The 16,881-nt window shown below is 45.8% G+C and overlaps 1 protein-coding gene across 1 annotated transcript in view; it reads right to left on the bottom strand.

Annotated features, from left to right (window-relative positions):
• LOC146005706 (ethanolaminephosphotransferase 1-like) overlaps positions 1-16,881 on the bottom strand; it is a 49,760-nt gene that overhangs the window by 3,392 nt on the left and 29,487 nt on the right. Inside the window, exons 6-10 of the mRNA XM_083145131.1 lie at positions 14,350-14,458; positions 9,784-9,832; positions 9,234-9,414; positions 8,046-8,228; positions 5,616-5,668 (exon numbers count right to left, since the gene is read on the bottom strand). Of these exons, the coding sequence (XP_083001257.1) occupies positions 5,616-5,668; positions 8,046-8,228; positions 9,234-9,414; positions 9,784-9,832; positions 14,350-14,458 (575 nt within the window). The remainder of the gene's footprint in view (positions 1-5,615; positions 5,669-8,045; positions 8,229-9,233; positions 9,415-9,783; positions 9,833-14,349; positions 14,459-16,881) is intronic.

The raw sequence follows: 16,881 nt of genomic DNA, 5'->3' as shown, positions 1-16,881 counted from the left end.
TCTTTCAGTATCTTAAGGCCTCCAATAATGTCTAAAGAAGAACTGAGAGGATGACCAATGTGCAGCTTGCAATACAGGCTGTAATGGGAAGCCTCTAGCAGCCACGCATGTATCTGCGTCATTGTGAAGTGGATGGCCTTTGAAGTGGAGTGTCTATTCCATAACTGCATAGCAGAATCAATCCACTTCCTGTCGTAAAAAGGTCTGGAAGGACGAAAAAATTTTTGGCATGTGAGAGAAGAATGATGCTACTCCTCACAGGTACAGTACCATGAGGGATAAGAAAGTGGATTGGCAATTGACTATATAAAGATCTGAATGGTCTCTGACCAGATCACTTTCCACCAGAGGTGTTTACATGGAACTTGTTTTTGTGTGTCCCTGTAGAATAATATGGAAACCCATTGGGGTAGGGGTCATCCGAGTTTCAGATATGTGGATCAAGGAAAAGTCAGCACGTCTGGCTGCAAAGGCAAGGGCTCGCAGTAAAGCAAACTTCTTTGAAAGGCCAAATATATCTGCAGATGGTGGTATAGTGGCCAAGAAGTTCAGAAAGGGGAGTAATGTCCCACCTAGTAGAATGCCATGGACATGGAAGTCTAGATAGGAAGAAACCTTTAAGTAATCTTATTATGGCCCGGGGTAAGGAGTGCTAGAGTCAGGCCATATGAGCATAAGCCAAGCCTGATTCAAGCTTATTGGCTAGGAAGTCCAGAGTTAAGCTAGGCTCAGAAAAATGGGGCCTGAAGAAGGTGGGTTAGAGGAATGCCAGGCCAGAAATTCATTAGTTATGGATTGATTTATGGATCTTGTTATAGGCCTAAAACAGACATTAAACAAGGCCAGAGGTTGGGAATGGTCAACAACTTAGTAATGTTGCTGTCCACATGCAATGTGGAAGATGTTTCAGTAGGTCTGTGCTCCCCTGGAAGCAGTCTCTGGATGTACCTAGAGGAAGCCTGGGAACTTGTGAAGAAGGCTGATCAAAGGGAACAAAACTCTGGTGGGCCAGACAGGGTATGCCAAAAATATTTGGGACACATCTGTTTTGATTTACTGGAGGACCCACAACAACAGAGCCAGAGGGAAAAAGGCATATGGAAGGGCAATATCAGCCCACAAAAAGGACATGACGTCCATGTGGAAAGTCCCTTGAGCCCAAATTTTGGATATAAATGTCAGAACTTGTGCCTTTGATGGGCGGTCTGAAAACCATAACAGTTCAATAGTATGGAACATCTCTCTGCATGGACCTTACCAGCCTCCTATGATTTGGATGTTCCAGTATTGTGTTCAATGTCTCCTTCAGATACAGTGGTCAGCCTAAAGGGTATATCTGCTAAACCCTCCATATGGAAAGACCAAGGTTTCATATATACTGTAGGTTTAAAGACTTCACATTCAGTACTGGCCTATATGAACTGTCCTGTTTCCTTACAGGGAAATGGTAGCTGACCCAACCTATTTGGAATTGTCTGCCAACTCTATTTAGCCCTGTTGAAGGGCCAGGGAAATTGTCATCCAGCAGGAACGTATCTAGCTAGGAAAAGGAACAGGGGGGAATATACCCCTACATCTGTGATTGGTAGTCTGTCTCCAGGAGGAAAATGCTCAGGAAAGACCGCGACAAATCCTTTGTCTTTCTAGGGATGCTATGCACTTCACCTCTCATGACCTGTGTCTGGGAGAAGCCTCCTCTGAAGACTCTGTGTCTGTCACATTGCTATTGGTTCAGACTGCTGGCTCCAACAGAATGACCCTACTGGCAAACGGGCCCCTTGAAGGGCTGGGGACCTTTAACCTTGTCTATGGTCAGGGCTGAAATATCCAAATTAGGTTTGGGACATCCACTGGTGCAGGAGCGACATTAGATCTGCGCTTGCTTGCCGGTGGTTCTGCAGGCATTTGAAATTAAATCAAAGGTATGGCCAATCATCAGGGTAGCTCTACTAACAGCTTTCAATAGGGCCATTTGGAAGCAGGAAATCTAGGGAGCCCGCTGGGACCCCTTGTTTCTCTGCCTTATCCAGGGCAAATAATAACAGACTGCAGCATCAGTTACTTTGAACTTGATATTTTTTATTTGTCAGTGCTTTTTCCCCCACTAGTGCTGAGAAAGCAGGGTCAATATCTCAGGCAAATAGGGCAGGGATTTCAGGGATGCCCATGTTTTACACAGAACAATCTGTCCTCCTTAATGAGGGTCTGGAAAAGCCAGCTGGGTGAATTCATACACCTTAGAGTGCTTGTTCAAGGCGGAGTGTACTGTGTATAGCTTAAATGGGGCATTTTGCTTGCCAATGCCACTCAGGTAATTTGCAAATCACTAAATTCACCCCTGTGAGAGGATGCACTGGATCTTGATGCATCGTCCAACTCCCAATCCACTATGGGTAGCTTGCCTCCCTGTATGAGTGAGCTGGGGACTTTGTATCGATGTGACGAGTCCCTTTATGAGCACTTTGCTGCTTTGCTGATGATCACAGTCAGGAAAATATGCCAGCTATGGGCAAGAGAGGGCAGTCCACTACAGACCTCTGAGGTATTAGTACTGCAGGCAAAGAGATGTTATTTCCTGAACAGGCATCTCTTGAAAAAAGACCAACAAATTTCTCCTAGGGGAACACAGGCGCTGATGTGGGTCAACCTTCCAAGCTGCTGTGTAAAGAGTTGCTCCCACTCAAAGATATGTAATAAAATGGCAATGGAGGTACACAGAAGGACCACCATCAGGGGGGTCTCTGGGTACTTCTATCCAGGCCCCGCCCCTCAGACAGAGAAGGGAGGGCCCAGGCTGCTCCAGCGCTAAGTGCCAGGCTCCTTCTCTTATCTCCGGGAGCTGCCTTCCTGCTTAAACAGCAGATCCTCGGCAGCTGCATAGCACTTCACTGTGTCCCAATCACTGCTGTGGCTAGTAGTGATTGGGCAGCTTCCGCCCACTTTATGTAAGTACTGCCAGGGCCGGCACCACCACTAGGCAGGTAGTGAGCAGCAGAAGCAGCAGCAGCAGCAGCAAGAGAGCTCCCGCCAGCGCCGAGGAGAGCAGGAAGAAAGCAGCTGGGACTGGAGCAGGTGAATGAGCCATACCCCTGCCCCTGGATAGCACCCACACTCCACTGACCCCCCCTGGAAGTGATGCTGCTGCATCTCTGGCAACCCCCCTGCCTAGGGCGCTCCGGTGCCTCGCATCGGCCCTGAATGCTGTATAGTACAAGGCTGCTCAGACAGCGTATGGACAGCTATTCAGTTGGAGAGTCTGCAGAGGTGAATGTCTCCTCTGCACCCTGGTCTCCGGCAGCTGAACTCCTGGCCTCACTGACACTACGGGACCTGGACGTGCTGCTAGAGGGGCTGTGCTGCTGCTGCTGGCTACACATCGTTTAACCTCTTCTGTGACTGGGAAAAGGCAGCTGAGGAGCAAGGTTAGTGATGGTGGGTGGGGGGGTCGCAGCTTAAATATATATTATTTAAGTAGGGGTAGAAGTTATAGTGAGAGCAGGGGCACAGCTTAAATATAGAAATGACAGGGGTCAGGTAGCACAACTGAAATATGCAAGGGGGCATGCAGCAAAGCTTCAGTTACCTGGTTGTCTGCTGCCTGCCTCTTGAACAACCAGTGAAGTTGGCAAGCCCCCATGTACCGCGTGACGTAATGATGTGGCCGTGCCATTGAGCAGACCGCAGAGGAGCGACCATCCTGGGTGGGGGAGGGGGAGGGGCTGCCTAATTTGTCAGTCCCGGGCCCCAAAATTTCTGATGGCAGCCCTGGTACATTGTGCTAATTTGAGGAGAAATTGAATACCATGGGATAGTAAATCCCAAGGTATTCAATTTCTCCTCAATTTAGCGCTGTGTACCTCCATTGCCTTTTTTATTCCATCTCTTGAAGAAACATTAACTTTTTTTCAGGTGCATGTGACCAGAGTGCACGTGCGTGCACTGCCCATGCACACTAGTCACGCACCCACAGCTAAGTTCCCTGCTCCACTGGTTGTGGGAAGGTAAGTTAAAGTTTTTCTTTCCCTGTACCATCCCAGTGTATGTCGGGAGGCTTTCACCCTAACCCACCAGCTGTTGCTAGGTGCCAAGACTCCCAATGAACAAAAACCATACACAGAAGTGAGCATACGTATAAAAACGGCACGTTTTTATTGGAAATCTTGGGTTACATTTTTATGGGCCATAGCTACTGGCTGCTCGGTACGTCCTCATCTTTGCGGCCACAGCTTACACCAGTCACGTTAGCTGCTTTCAGAATAGCACCAATGTTCGCTCGCCACAATTCCGGCTCGGTGGCTCGATTCGCTCACCACAACTTTACTAAAGGTAATAGATCGTGGCGTGGACACAGCAGGGTGGCGTGGACCCATAGTGGTGCAGGTTATGCCACAAAGATGAGGAAGTACTGCCTGCTCTGTTCTAGGCAACCTCCTTTCACCATATTAGTATACAGAATGGGTGGGTTCTGCAGGAATGTGGGAATAGATGCAGATGAAGAAATATGATCAGTAGAGAAGCACTGACATTTGATCCTGGTAGCTGGGCTGTGGAGAAATCCCAGCCATGGAGCTTGTTTGGCAGATTCACTACATGGATTTTAAAATCAGTTGGAAGATGGAGTAATATTGGTAGCTCTAACCAGTAAGTGACACCATTTTGGCAATTGATCTAGGCACAATGTAGAAGCCAGCCGCTAGGGCGCTCAGGAACCCATATATTTCTGCTGTCCACAGTCATCTTTGTGTCCAGCATTTTTCAGTCCCAAATGTTTTAAAAATTTGGCTCCACTGGATCCAGTAACTGATTTTACGAACGTGTGTGAGGTATATGGTTATTTTTTTGAGGTGACAGTTGTTTTAGTAGGATTTTTTTTTTATAGTCTTTCACTGGAAAAACATCTAAATTTGAAGGGGTTAAACATGTAGATAAACACCAATCCATAAGTATAGTACAATGCTTTTTACCACTATTATAACCAAATTCACCCATGTATCTGCATCGTAATGATGTTATCTGCGGCACATTTTTCAGATTTGGGGGAGGAATTTACTGAGGTGGGAGTTGTATTCCAGATGGGATGTTCCAATGGGCAAAAAATCAAATACTATATATTATCTACTAGAAGGTGCTAAAAAAATATAAATAAGTAGTAGGTTCTGCTTCGTTGCCCATAGCAACATTCCATGTGAAATAGAACTCCCATCTTAATTTCCCCCTTGATGTCTGATAATTAAGACAAAACATCACTGCAGTAAATGGATATCAAAATATTTTGTCAGAACTGGAATAAGGGATATATCAGTAATTGCAGCATGTGGAATGTTCATTGAATGACCTATGCTGACTATTTTACATTCCCTTTTGTACTTATTACACTTTATAGTACAGTCAGGTGATGAGTCCCAGCAGAATACAGTCATCTCTGATTGCATGTTATCTCTTTTGTACAATGTATAGTAACAATTGCAGTATGATGAGGTTAGAAGTACATACTCCATGTTCCAGAGTACAAAAAGCAAACAGTATTTACATTGCCTTGCTTATACAGTAGTTCTTCAAATCTAGAACAATGGTAAAACCTGCATGTGGGTTATTATGTCACTCAGTCTGCATACCGCTTCTTTAGAGAGAAAATGTAAATGTGGAAATGTCTGCTCAGCTGTTTCCCCTAAAATAAATGAAAGAAAAAGTTAGTGGTGCAAGTACTTTAAAACATACATCGCATCTAAAAATTGTACTTGTTGCCCAGACCGTCGGTTGGGATACCGACGAACAGTATACCAATGTGGAAATCCTGATGTCAAAATCCCAACTGCCCGACAGTCAGGATCCCAACCAATAGGGGCTATTCTCCCTCGTGGGATCCAAGACCCCCATAGAGGTAGAATAGAACCTGAGAGCCTGCAAGGGGATTTTTTTGTGATTGCCCCTCGCAGAGTACCGGCGGGCAGGATTCTGAAGTCTGTATACTGTCCGTCAAGATCACCCCTCTCTAGAACCCCCCCCCCCCCTTGCAAATCCTGCATTTGCACCTGTATAGAACAACCTGACAAATACATTTGCATACAGAAATTCTAATTTTGGTACAGTTTCATAAGCAATGTAACTGTCTGTCTTATACTTTAGGCCAGCGGTTCCCAAACTTTTTTGAATCACAGCGCTCTAGAGCAGTGGTTCCCAACCCTGGTCCTCAAGTACCCCCAACAGTGCATGTTTTGCAGGTCTCCACACAGAATCACAAGTGCTATAATTAGCTCCACCTGTGGATCTTTTCAAATTTGCCTGAATAATGAGTGCACCTGCCGGGTGACCTGGAAAACTTGCACTGTTGGAGGTACTTGAGGACCAGGGTTGGGAACCACTGCCCTAGAGCATCACATTTTTTTCAAGGCACCGCTAGGCCAAAAGTTTCTTATTAAGAATTTCAGGGGAAAAAAAAAATTCAGTACATTGTGATTATATGTCACAGTTATCTGGTGAGGGACAGGATTTTCTTCTGTTTGTTCATATGTTATGATTGGCAGCCACCAGCACTGGTTTTGCCTGTTACGTTTCCCATTAATAATATGAATTGATCCTAGTCCACCAACCCAAGGCCCCCCTGCAAGTGTCCTGAGGCACCCCAGGGTGCCTAGGCACACAGTTTGGGAACCACTGCTTTAGGCATTTCCTAGTGAGCCTACTATATTCATGCAGTGTAATGTTGTCATTCATTTTGGGAATACCTTAGATGTAAATATGGGAGGGTGAAACTGTGATCACATTTTGGAAGATACAAAAACTTTCTTGCCAGCTGTGATCATGCACTAGTCCAGGGGTTCCCAACCTTTTTTTGAATCATAGCACCCTAGACTACTAGAGTTTTTTCACAGCACCCCTAGGCCAAAAAAAATGTAGAAAAAAAATTAGAAAATTAAGCGAATTGTGTTTATATGTGATCCTTAGGTTCAGTTATATTGTAAAGCATTCTGATTGTACACATTTTATGATTGGCAGTCACCAGAACTGGTTTTGTCCTTAAATAATTGACCATAAATAAATTTAGTTGGTCTTGTACCACCAACCCGAGGCACCCCTGCAAGTGTCCCGAGGCACCCCAGGGAGACATGGCACACAGTTTGGGAACCACTGCACTAGTAACAATGTAATGTACAGTATAACAGCACTTATGCACTAGTAACAATGTCACGTGCAGTATAACAGCACTTATGCGCTAGTAACATTGTCATGTACAGTAAAAACAGCACTTATGCGCTAGTAACAATGTCACGTACAGTATAACAGCACTTATGCAGTAGTAACAATGTCACGTACAGTATAACAGCACTTATGCGCTAGTAACAATGTCATGTACAGTATAACAGCTCTTATGCACTAGTAACAATTTCATGTACAGTATAACAGCACTTATGCGCTAGTAACAATGTAATGTACAGTATAACAGCACTTATGCGCTAGTAACAATGTCACGTACAGTATAACAGAACTTATGCTCTAGTAACAATGTCATGTACAATATAACAGCACTTATGCGCTAGTAACAATGTCATGTACAGTATAACAGCACTTATGCGCTAACAATGTCACGTACAGTATAACAGCACTTATGCGCTAGTAACAATGTCACGTACAGTATAACAGCACTTATGCGCTAGTAACAATGTAATGTACAGTATAACAGCACTTATGCGCTAGTAACATTGTCACGTACAGTATAACAGCACTTATGCGCTAGTAACATTGTCACGTACAGTATAACAGCACTTATGCGCTAGTAACAATGTCATGTACAGTATAACAGCACTTATGCGCTAACAATGTCACGTACAGTATAACAGCACTTATGCGCTAGTAACAATGTCACGTACAGTATAACAGCACTTATGCGCTAGTAACAATGTAATGTACAGTATAACAGCACTTATGCGCTAGTAACATTGTCACGTACAGTATAACAGCACTTATGCACTAGTAACAATGTCACGTACAGTATAACAGCACTTATGTGCTAGTAACAATGTCATGTACAGTATAACAGCACTCACCACGCAAACTCCATAATGTATGTGAGCTACAGTAGCACACACTGTGACTGACAAGAAGACGATCTCCTCCAAAGTCCCCAGGTATCTGGATACAGCTAAACCAACCACAAGACCCAATGGCCAGAGGAGCCAGTGGAAGACTTCAGATTTGGTGTTACTCATCTGGCATATAATCACTCTGCACTGCCAAAGATAGACAATGGTTTTATTATTTCCAAGATACGTTATGAGCTAATCAGATCTTGAATGTCGAAAGCAAAGAAACTATAGATATTTTGTTTTAGACAGCCAATGGTAAGCAGTCATCGATGTTACCTGCTCTATGGAAATCCTTTTTCCATTTGATTTTGGGCTTGTGATGGTTTCCAACCATCACATGCCTCCTTCCAATGCCCAACCGATGGCTCTATTATATAAATTCAGCTGTGAACAGCACCTCCTTTCTCTCAACCGATGCAATACAATGGATATATGCCATAACAACGCGAGTGTATTTCCTTAAACACACTTTACATCCATCAATATGTAGATGTGAGCATATTTTGTCATTAAAACTCCTTATAATAAGAGCAAAGGTACAGGGAACAGAGAATTCCAGCCTAGGGAGAATACAGTTCATCCAAATGCGTTTTGTTGTCCAGGCCAAAGACACCTCCCACCAGCTTACAACTTGGAGACATTACACCCTTGGTAACTGATGAGATACCACTCCTGACTGGCTGGTGGTCTATCACATGGACAGACATCCGGCCATTAGCTCATTATGTGCTGACATGCTCAGTAATGTTTTATATATGTGTAAATGCGATTGGATTACTTCACAAGATTAATGGAAAGGAAGTCATATGTAGGTACCACTATAACACAGAAAGTCAGCGCCTCAGTCCTTGCACATTTGCATGTGTGTCCACTGTCTCTACACCAGAGAGGCTTTGTATTGGCATTAGCATAACCGAGACGGGACTGCAGCAGAATATGAACACATGACTGTCTCTGCATCTGGCTCAGCCCCTAGATGTTTCTTGTACATGTATGTTATTGGTAGGTTCATGATCACATGACATTCTGCATCACAATGTGTCATGCTCTCCTATATGGTAGGGCAAGTGTGGCAACCATGGTTGTGGGATGACAGGGAAGAATATGGTGGGGTGCGGATACTGCATATTTATTTCAATGAATACTTACTGTCACATTGGAGAACAGAACACCAACCATCCATAAGAATAGCCTTGGTTGCCTGCCCAGGATGTTACATGGAGAATAGACAACCCATAGGGTCAACAGAACAAATAGAAGGGATGGAGAGAATAATGGTAAAAGTCCTTCATATACTGAGTTCTTCAGTAGGGTTTTCTCTCGATATGCTCTGTTGGTAGAAGAAAAGGATAGGATTGCATCAGCTGATATCACCAATCCACTATTTTTGGTGCACATTGCTTTTCCTAACATCATATATGACAGTTGGTGGGTGTTTTCCCCTGTATTTTTTAGGACTTGTGCCTCTGGCAGCTTTCATAGCCACACACTACCAGAATGCATGACAAACACACACACTCACACTCGCGCTCACACATTCTGTGACTGGCTTCTCATTGGTGCAAGCAGGATTTTTTTTTTACATTCTTTGTGAAGAATTAGAGGTATCCTTATATAATACATATACTGTATATTTTACATTATTGAAAACATAATATGGATATTTTTGTGCTTAATATACTCTAAAACTCCAACTTACACAATAATGTTGTACAGTGTCTGAGGAAAGGCGATAAGTAAACTGCATCCTACAAAATATAAGCAAAAAAACTCAGCTTAAATCAGTTTTGCACAATTTTTACACAGTTGACAATAATAGAATGATATTCGTTATAACAACTGAAAGTGCATCTGTGCTATCAGCATGGAAAGGCTAGTGCTTGGAGAAGAGCGTAATACATTAACGATGCAGATCAACAGTGGAAGAAACCGCGTTCCAATGTGGACTTTCTCCATCTCCCAGTAGCCTCACTTCTTCACTCACTGTCGTTGATGCTGCCACCCAATTCACATCTAAGATTGAATTCATATGTTAGGACATTGCACTACCAGACATTCAGCACCACATCCCCTCCTTTCCCACCCTGCCTCTCCCCATCATGATCATCCACTTTTATGAACTATGGGTACTTGTGAGTTATCCGGGCTGCCGATTTTTTCATCGCGCCCGAAATCGTGGGCATTGCGTCGGTCGTGGCCGTTATAAGGGGCCGCGACGCGATGCCCGCGATTTCCCATAGACAGTAATGTTAAAAGACACGATGGACCCGATTTCCCATAGACAAAAATGTTAAAAGACGCGATGGACCCGATTTCCCATAGACAGCAATGTTAAAATAAAATGACAATGTGAAATTGGCCAATATGGCCATTTCACATTGGATATGTTTTAAAAAAAAAGGTTTCATGGCTCCCCACCACCGTTAACGCCACCCCGCTATTGACGCCAACCCGAAGCGTGGCGAGCGCAGCGAGCCCGCGAGGGGCGGCAGTACGCATCCTCCGACCTTTTCATACCCCCTACTATCCACGTCGGCGTGGAGTTGAGAATAGAATAGTGTGGCGAGCCCGAAGCGTGGCGAGCGCAGCAAGCCCCGCGAGGGGACGCGGACACCTGTGAAGCCCGCAAGGGGACGCCTGTGAAGGTATCCGCGTCCCCTCGCGGGGCTCGCTGCGCTCGCCACGCTTCGGGCTCGGTGGCTCGCTGCGCTCGCCACACGGTTGGCGTCAATAGCGGGGTGGCGTTAACGGTGGTGGGGGGCCATGAAACCTTTTTTTTTAAAACATATCCAATGTGAAATGGCCATATTGGCCAATTTCACATTGTCATTTTATTTTAACATTGCTGTCTATGGGAAATCGGGTCCATCGCGTCTTTTAACATTACTGTCTATGGGAAATCGGGTCCATCGTGTCTTTTAACATTACTGTCTATGGGAAATCGCGAGCATCGCGTCGCGGCCCCTTATAATGGCCACGACCGACGCGATGCCCCCGATTTGGGGCTAAATCGCGGGCATCGCGTCGGTCGGGTGTCCTTAAGTTAACTAAACTTAAGGACAAAATCGGCAGCCCGGATAATTCACAAGTACCGAACTATGACTTGATTCTCCCATTATCTGGGAGACCCAAATCCAGTCCCATCCCCCCTTTCACCTCCCCACACCCTTGATCATAAACCCACCTGCTTCCTTAACGCATTCTCTCCTCTTTACCTCTCATTGGCCACTGCCCCCTTGGCTTTCAAGTATGCCCTTGTCTCCCCAATTATTTAAAACCCCAACCTTGATCCGGACACACCCTCTAATATGTCCCTCCTCCCCTTTGCCTCCAAATTCCTTAAACTGATTTTCCACAACTACCATCCTTCCTTTTATTCCTCCCACTCTGCCCCTCTGCTGCTTTTGACACTGCTGACCACCTCTCCTGCAAATTCCTCACTCCCTTGGTCTGCATGATACAGCCATCTCCAAGCTGTCTTCCTACTTCTCTGACCATTTCCTCTTTGTCTTCTCTCATGCCCCCCCCCCTCTTTACCCCCACATCAGCTTTTTGGGGCATCAGTACCATCTCTATGCTGATGACACTTAAGATTGAACTATGCTCCCCTGACTTATCCCCCTCTCACATCTCCAAAGGTGTCTCGGATATTGCCCTCTGGATGTACAACAATTGTCTTCCACTATTGAATTACCAATTGACAGCAATACTATCTCCACTAGACTGCAAGTGCATTGTGTTAGGAGCTGTCTTTGACTACACCCTCTCGTTTAAACTTTAGAATGTAATCTCCCATGAGCAGGGTCCTAATATATCCTGAAATACTCCATACTCTAAATCACATTTTCTAGTTTTGGTCATACTGTTCCTATACTTTGTAAGGTGCTGCAGACCCTTGTTACGCCATATAATTAAGGATAATAAGATAGGCAACAGAAAAAAATGTCTGTGTGGTTCTGCCACTGACCGTTAAGACTTGATGCTCCATTCCAGGAGTCATATAGAACATTGATATTATCTCTTAAAACTTTCAGAGACATGGGGCAGATGTATTAAGATGTATTAAGCCTTATCATGCATTTAGGTGATACTAAGATAATGAAAAACATGTGAAATCAGCCCCTTTATATCTCTTATATCTCTACTTTCTCGTACTTTGATAAATTCAAGAGATTGGAGAGGAGATATGATAATGCAAAATAGGGTACTTGTGTAATATCTGGGCGCCCGATTTTTCATTGTATTGCATAGCATCACATGCAATATAGTGGCATACAAGTTCATGCGATGTGATTTTGCATTGCAAAGACCAGATTTTTTATTGTATAGTCACCCATGGGTGATTTCATACCCCCACTATCCAACTACGCATGGAGTTGATAGAGAATAGAATAGAATCAACTTTATTGGCCATGTGTGCTTGCGCACACTAGGAATTTTTTGTGGATTACAGTGCAGCATCAAGCAGGGATGAAATGGGGGGGGGGGGGACGACACATTACATGCATACCATTGAGACATTTTACACATTACATTGAGACATTAAACGCATTACATTGAGAGCATTAAGACATCACTTGCGGGGATCACATGCCTGCCAAGCTGCACAGCGCCTAGGCAGCCATCGGCGGCGCCACTGGTCGTTGCAGCAGCCAGGTAGGTAGCAATATAAGCAGGGACAGTACATTTATCACACAGGGAACACATGCCCGCCAAGCTGCACAGCGCCTAGGCAGCCATCAGCGGCGCCACTGGTCGTTGCAGCAGCCAGGTAGGTAGCAATATAAGCAGGGACAGTACAGTTATCACACAGGGAACACATACCTGCCGAGCTGCACAGCGCCTAGGCAGCCATCAGCGGCGCCACTGGTCGTTGCAGCAGCCAGGTAGGTAGCAATATAAGCAGGGACAGTACAGTTATCACATGGGAACACATACCCGCCGAGCTGCACAGCGCTTAGGCAGCCATCAGCGGCGCCACTTGTCGTTGCAGCAGCCAGGTGAGTAACTGTATGAGGTAACAGTATGAGCAAAGACAGCACAGTTGTAACAGAGACAGTACAGTTATCACACAGGAGACACGGGATACATATGGCTGAGTGCACAGTTCCTAGGCAGCCATTGCAGCGCCATCTTGAATCTTCCTGTAGGGAGAGCCATGGGCGGCATGGATGGTGGTGGCGGCGATGGGGGGTTGGGGGAAGAGAGAGAGAGTCACCGAAGCCTGGGCAGAGTCAGTCAGGACTGGAGTTGGAGGGGGGGGAGAGAGTCAGTGGGGCCTGGGCAGGGTCAGTGAGGCCTGGGAGATGGAGTTGGTCCCTGGGCCGAGACTGGAGTCTCTCTCCTGGGGATGAGAGCTGGAGCACATGATCCTGCCAGCACTGAGCAGTGGGGGCTACCACTGGGGCCCTCATGCAGCTTCCCCTCACCTCTCCCTCCGATGGTTGCCGGGAGCCTGGATGCCGCATTTCCGGTGTCTGTGTGGGGCCTCCGCTAGGGCCTCTGCTAGGCCAGACCACCGCTGTCTCTGGGGGGGGGCGCCCCCAGGTTAATGGTGCTGCGTGGGGGGAACCGTCGCTCTGCTGGGCTCCTGCCATCCTGCGCCTGTTCACTGCCGGGGGTTAAGGGGGGCCGCCCGCAGGCTGATGGTGCTGCGGGAGGGGCGGAGGGAACCGCCGCGCTGCTGGCTCCGGCCATCCTGCTGCTGTGCTCCGGTGCTCACCGCTCACCGCCGGGGGTGTACGGCGCTCACCGCCGGGGGAGCACAGCACTGCCTCCTCTCCCCCATCGCTGCTACGATTGATGCCGCCCGCTGCTCCGGAGGCCGGGGATGGTGGAGCTCCGTGGATGGGGGACCGGAGCTCCATGTGCATGCGACCTCCCCGGCCTCCACCGGAAGTATAAAATGTTATGTTATGATGTTATATAGTGTGGCGAGCGCAGCGAGCCCCGCGAAGGGCCGCAGAATACATGTAAAGTAATCCGCGTCCGCTCGCCACGCTTCGGGTTTGGTGGCTCGCTGCGCTCGCCACACTATATAAAATCAACTCCATGCGTAGTTGGATAGTGGGGGGTATGAAATCAACCATGGCTGACTATACAATTAAAAATCGGGTCTTTACAATGAAAAATCGCATCGCATTGCATGCCTTAAGTAGTGGCATGCAATGAAAAAATTGGGCGCCCAGATAATACACAAGTACCCCAAATAGTTATATTTTTTTTACATTTTAAAATGTTTGTTATTTTTCTATTGCATACCTACCTACTAAGAATGTAATTAGTAAATCAGTCATGTATACATGCGGAATGACGGGTTTATGGAAGGTGTCTACTCCAACTGCCGCAGTGAGAATATACACCAATGTCATTGACTGAAAGGACAAAAAGAAATATGAGGGTCAAAGTTCACTTAATGTTTGTAAATGTAAATTATCTTACAGCTAATTACATCTATATATACACATGTAAAAATGTCTGCGGCTTGTCTGGACTGGTGATATTTGCACAGTATTCTTGCTGTCAGTAACTGGAAAACACAGAATCCTCCATTAGCCACCTTTTGCACTAACTGACTGATAACAGTAAACAATAGCTGACACTCCGCTTCACTGCAAATGTAAACAGACATATTCCGTGAGCCAGCCCGAGGACAGCGGAGACGTTTACATAAAGTATTCTTGGTATTTGTTTTCTAGCACAGCGCCCATCACATACCATGCCATAAGGTATGCGATGCGATATTCGGGTAAATGACCCAGAATGTACAATTAAATATCGCATAGCATCGCATGCCAGCAAATGGCATGCGATGCGATTTTTAATTGTACAACCACCCTGATGGGTGCTTACAATGTTAAATGCACCCCCATTGTCAAGGCCACCCCCACTATCAACGCCAACCTGAAGCGTGGCAAGCGCAGCGAGCCCGCGAGGGGCGGCGGAACGCGTCCTCCAACCTTTTCATACCCCCACTATCCACGTTGGCGTGGGGCTGATTTTAGATAGTGTGGCGAGTGCAGCAAGCCACCGAGCCCGAAGCGTGGCGAGCGCAGAGAGCCCCATGAGGGGACGCGGAATACATGTTAAGTAATCCGCGTCCCCTCGCGCGACTCGCTGCGCTCGCCACGCTTCGGGCTCGGTGCATTTAACATTGTAAGCACCCCATCAGGGTGCTTGTACAATTAAACATCGCATCGCATTCATCGCATGCCGCTCTATTGCATGTGCAATGCGATGCTCTGCAGTGGAAATCGGGGACGCCGTGCTAGGAAACAAGTACTGTATTCTTTTAGATGGAGTCATGGGGGGGGGGTGTGTCCAATTATGTAAGCATGCAAATATTGGGCATACATCATGACTTACCAGATGGTTGAGGAGTGGAGAACAGCGACATTGTATTACAGGTGCGCATTGATGTGATTTTCGTGTATGGGAATAAATGGAGGTCAACTAGCAAGCACAATGTTTATTTATGGCTTTATTAATAATGCTTTTGTACTTGTTTATGGAAAGTGTGTAATAGGGCAAAGAAAGGTCAGACCCACTGCTAATGGGATAGACTTGTATTTAAGCATATTCTTAAAAGCTAAATAAGTGATCACTCTTGGCTCAGAAACTTGGAATGTGAAGCGTAAACAATCCCAAGCAAAACACAATAATGTTTTAAAACATTAAAAAATCTTTTAAAATGGGCCACAAAGAAACGAGTTCAGGAATAACAATCAAATACCCTGAGCTAAAAGCAGAATTACATTTATTTAATTTAGCATAATATCAAGCGCACGTGCGATGTGTATACACAGTGTATAGACAGTCAGAAAGAGAGAGAGAGAGGGGGGAATTTACTAAGATTGACAATCTGCGGTACGAACAGGTACTTGAATTCTCAGGATTCGTATTTTCTGATAGTGAAATCATTCGTATTTGGCTGCTGAGTTTCCCGGCAGCCAAATACGGACGAGCATGATGCGTCTGGGTAAAAATAAAAAAAAAATAAAAAAAATTTAAAACTTCATTCCGGTCCCTGTTCACGAGTATAACCAGCCCCGGGCTGGTTCCAGAAATTCAAGGGAACAAAAAGCTGGGGTCCCCCTGTATTTCAAAAACCAGCAGCGGGCTCTTTGCTGAGGGAAGTCTTAGGGGTAGATGTATGAAGCAGTGACAAGGGAGAAGTGAGCCAGAGGAGAAGTTACCCATGTAGGGTGACCAACTCATCCCTTTAATTTGGGACACATATTAATTACACAGGTTCTGTGGCAGTTTAAAACCAGGTGAAATGGAGTCTTGAGGTGTGGCAGTTTAAAACCAGGTGAAAGCCAGCCACAGAACCTGTGTAATTAATATGTGTCCCGAATTAAAGGGATGAGTTGGTAACCCTATAACCATGGCAACCAATCAGCTGCTCTGTATAATTTGATATTATGCAAATTATAGATGTTACTTCAGTGCTGATTGGTTGCTATGGGTAACTTCTCCTCTGGCTCACTTCTTCTACCTTATCACTGCTTCATACATCTACTCTTTAGTGCCCGACATCACTGGGGTTTCCCTTGTTCTCGGGGAAAAGCTGCTTGCTTGCTCCTCTGTGTCTGCTGGACCCATGGATTGACTACTTTAGATGTGATCTACACTGGAGGCTGGTGAGTTACAGGGATGCCAATCCCGAGATCGGGATCAGCGGGATCTTGGGATTTTATTACTTACTGCCTGGCAGCGCTGAGCAGCAGGGCTTGGTTCACACTCTGCCCAGCTCACAGTGCTGCCTGAAAAAAGTGTTCCAGCAGCAGCTCTTGGT

This window comes from Crinia signifera, chromosome 5 (assembly GCF_055691185.1).
Source record: "Crinia signifera chromosome 5, ASM5569118v1, whole genome shotgun sequence".
NCBI classification, from domain to species: Eukaryota; Metazoa; Chordata; class Amphibia; order Anura; family Myobatrachidae; genus Crinia; species Crinia signifera.
The sequence above is the reverse complement of the archived record's forward strand: the minus strand, read 5'-3'. Positions and strand labels throughout refer to the sequence as shown.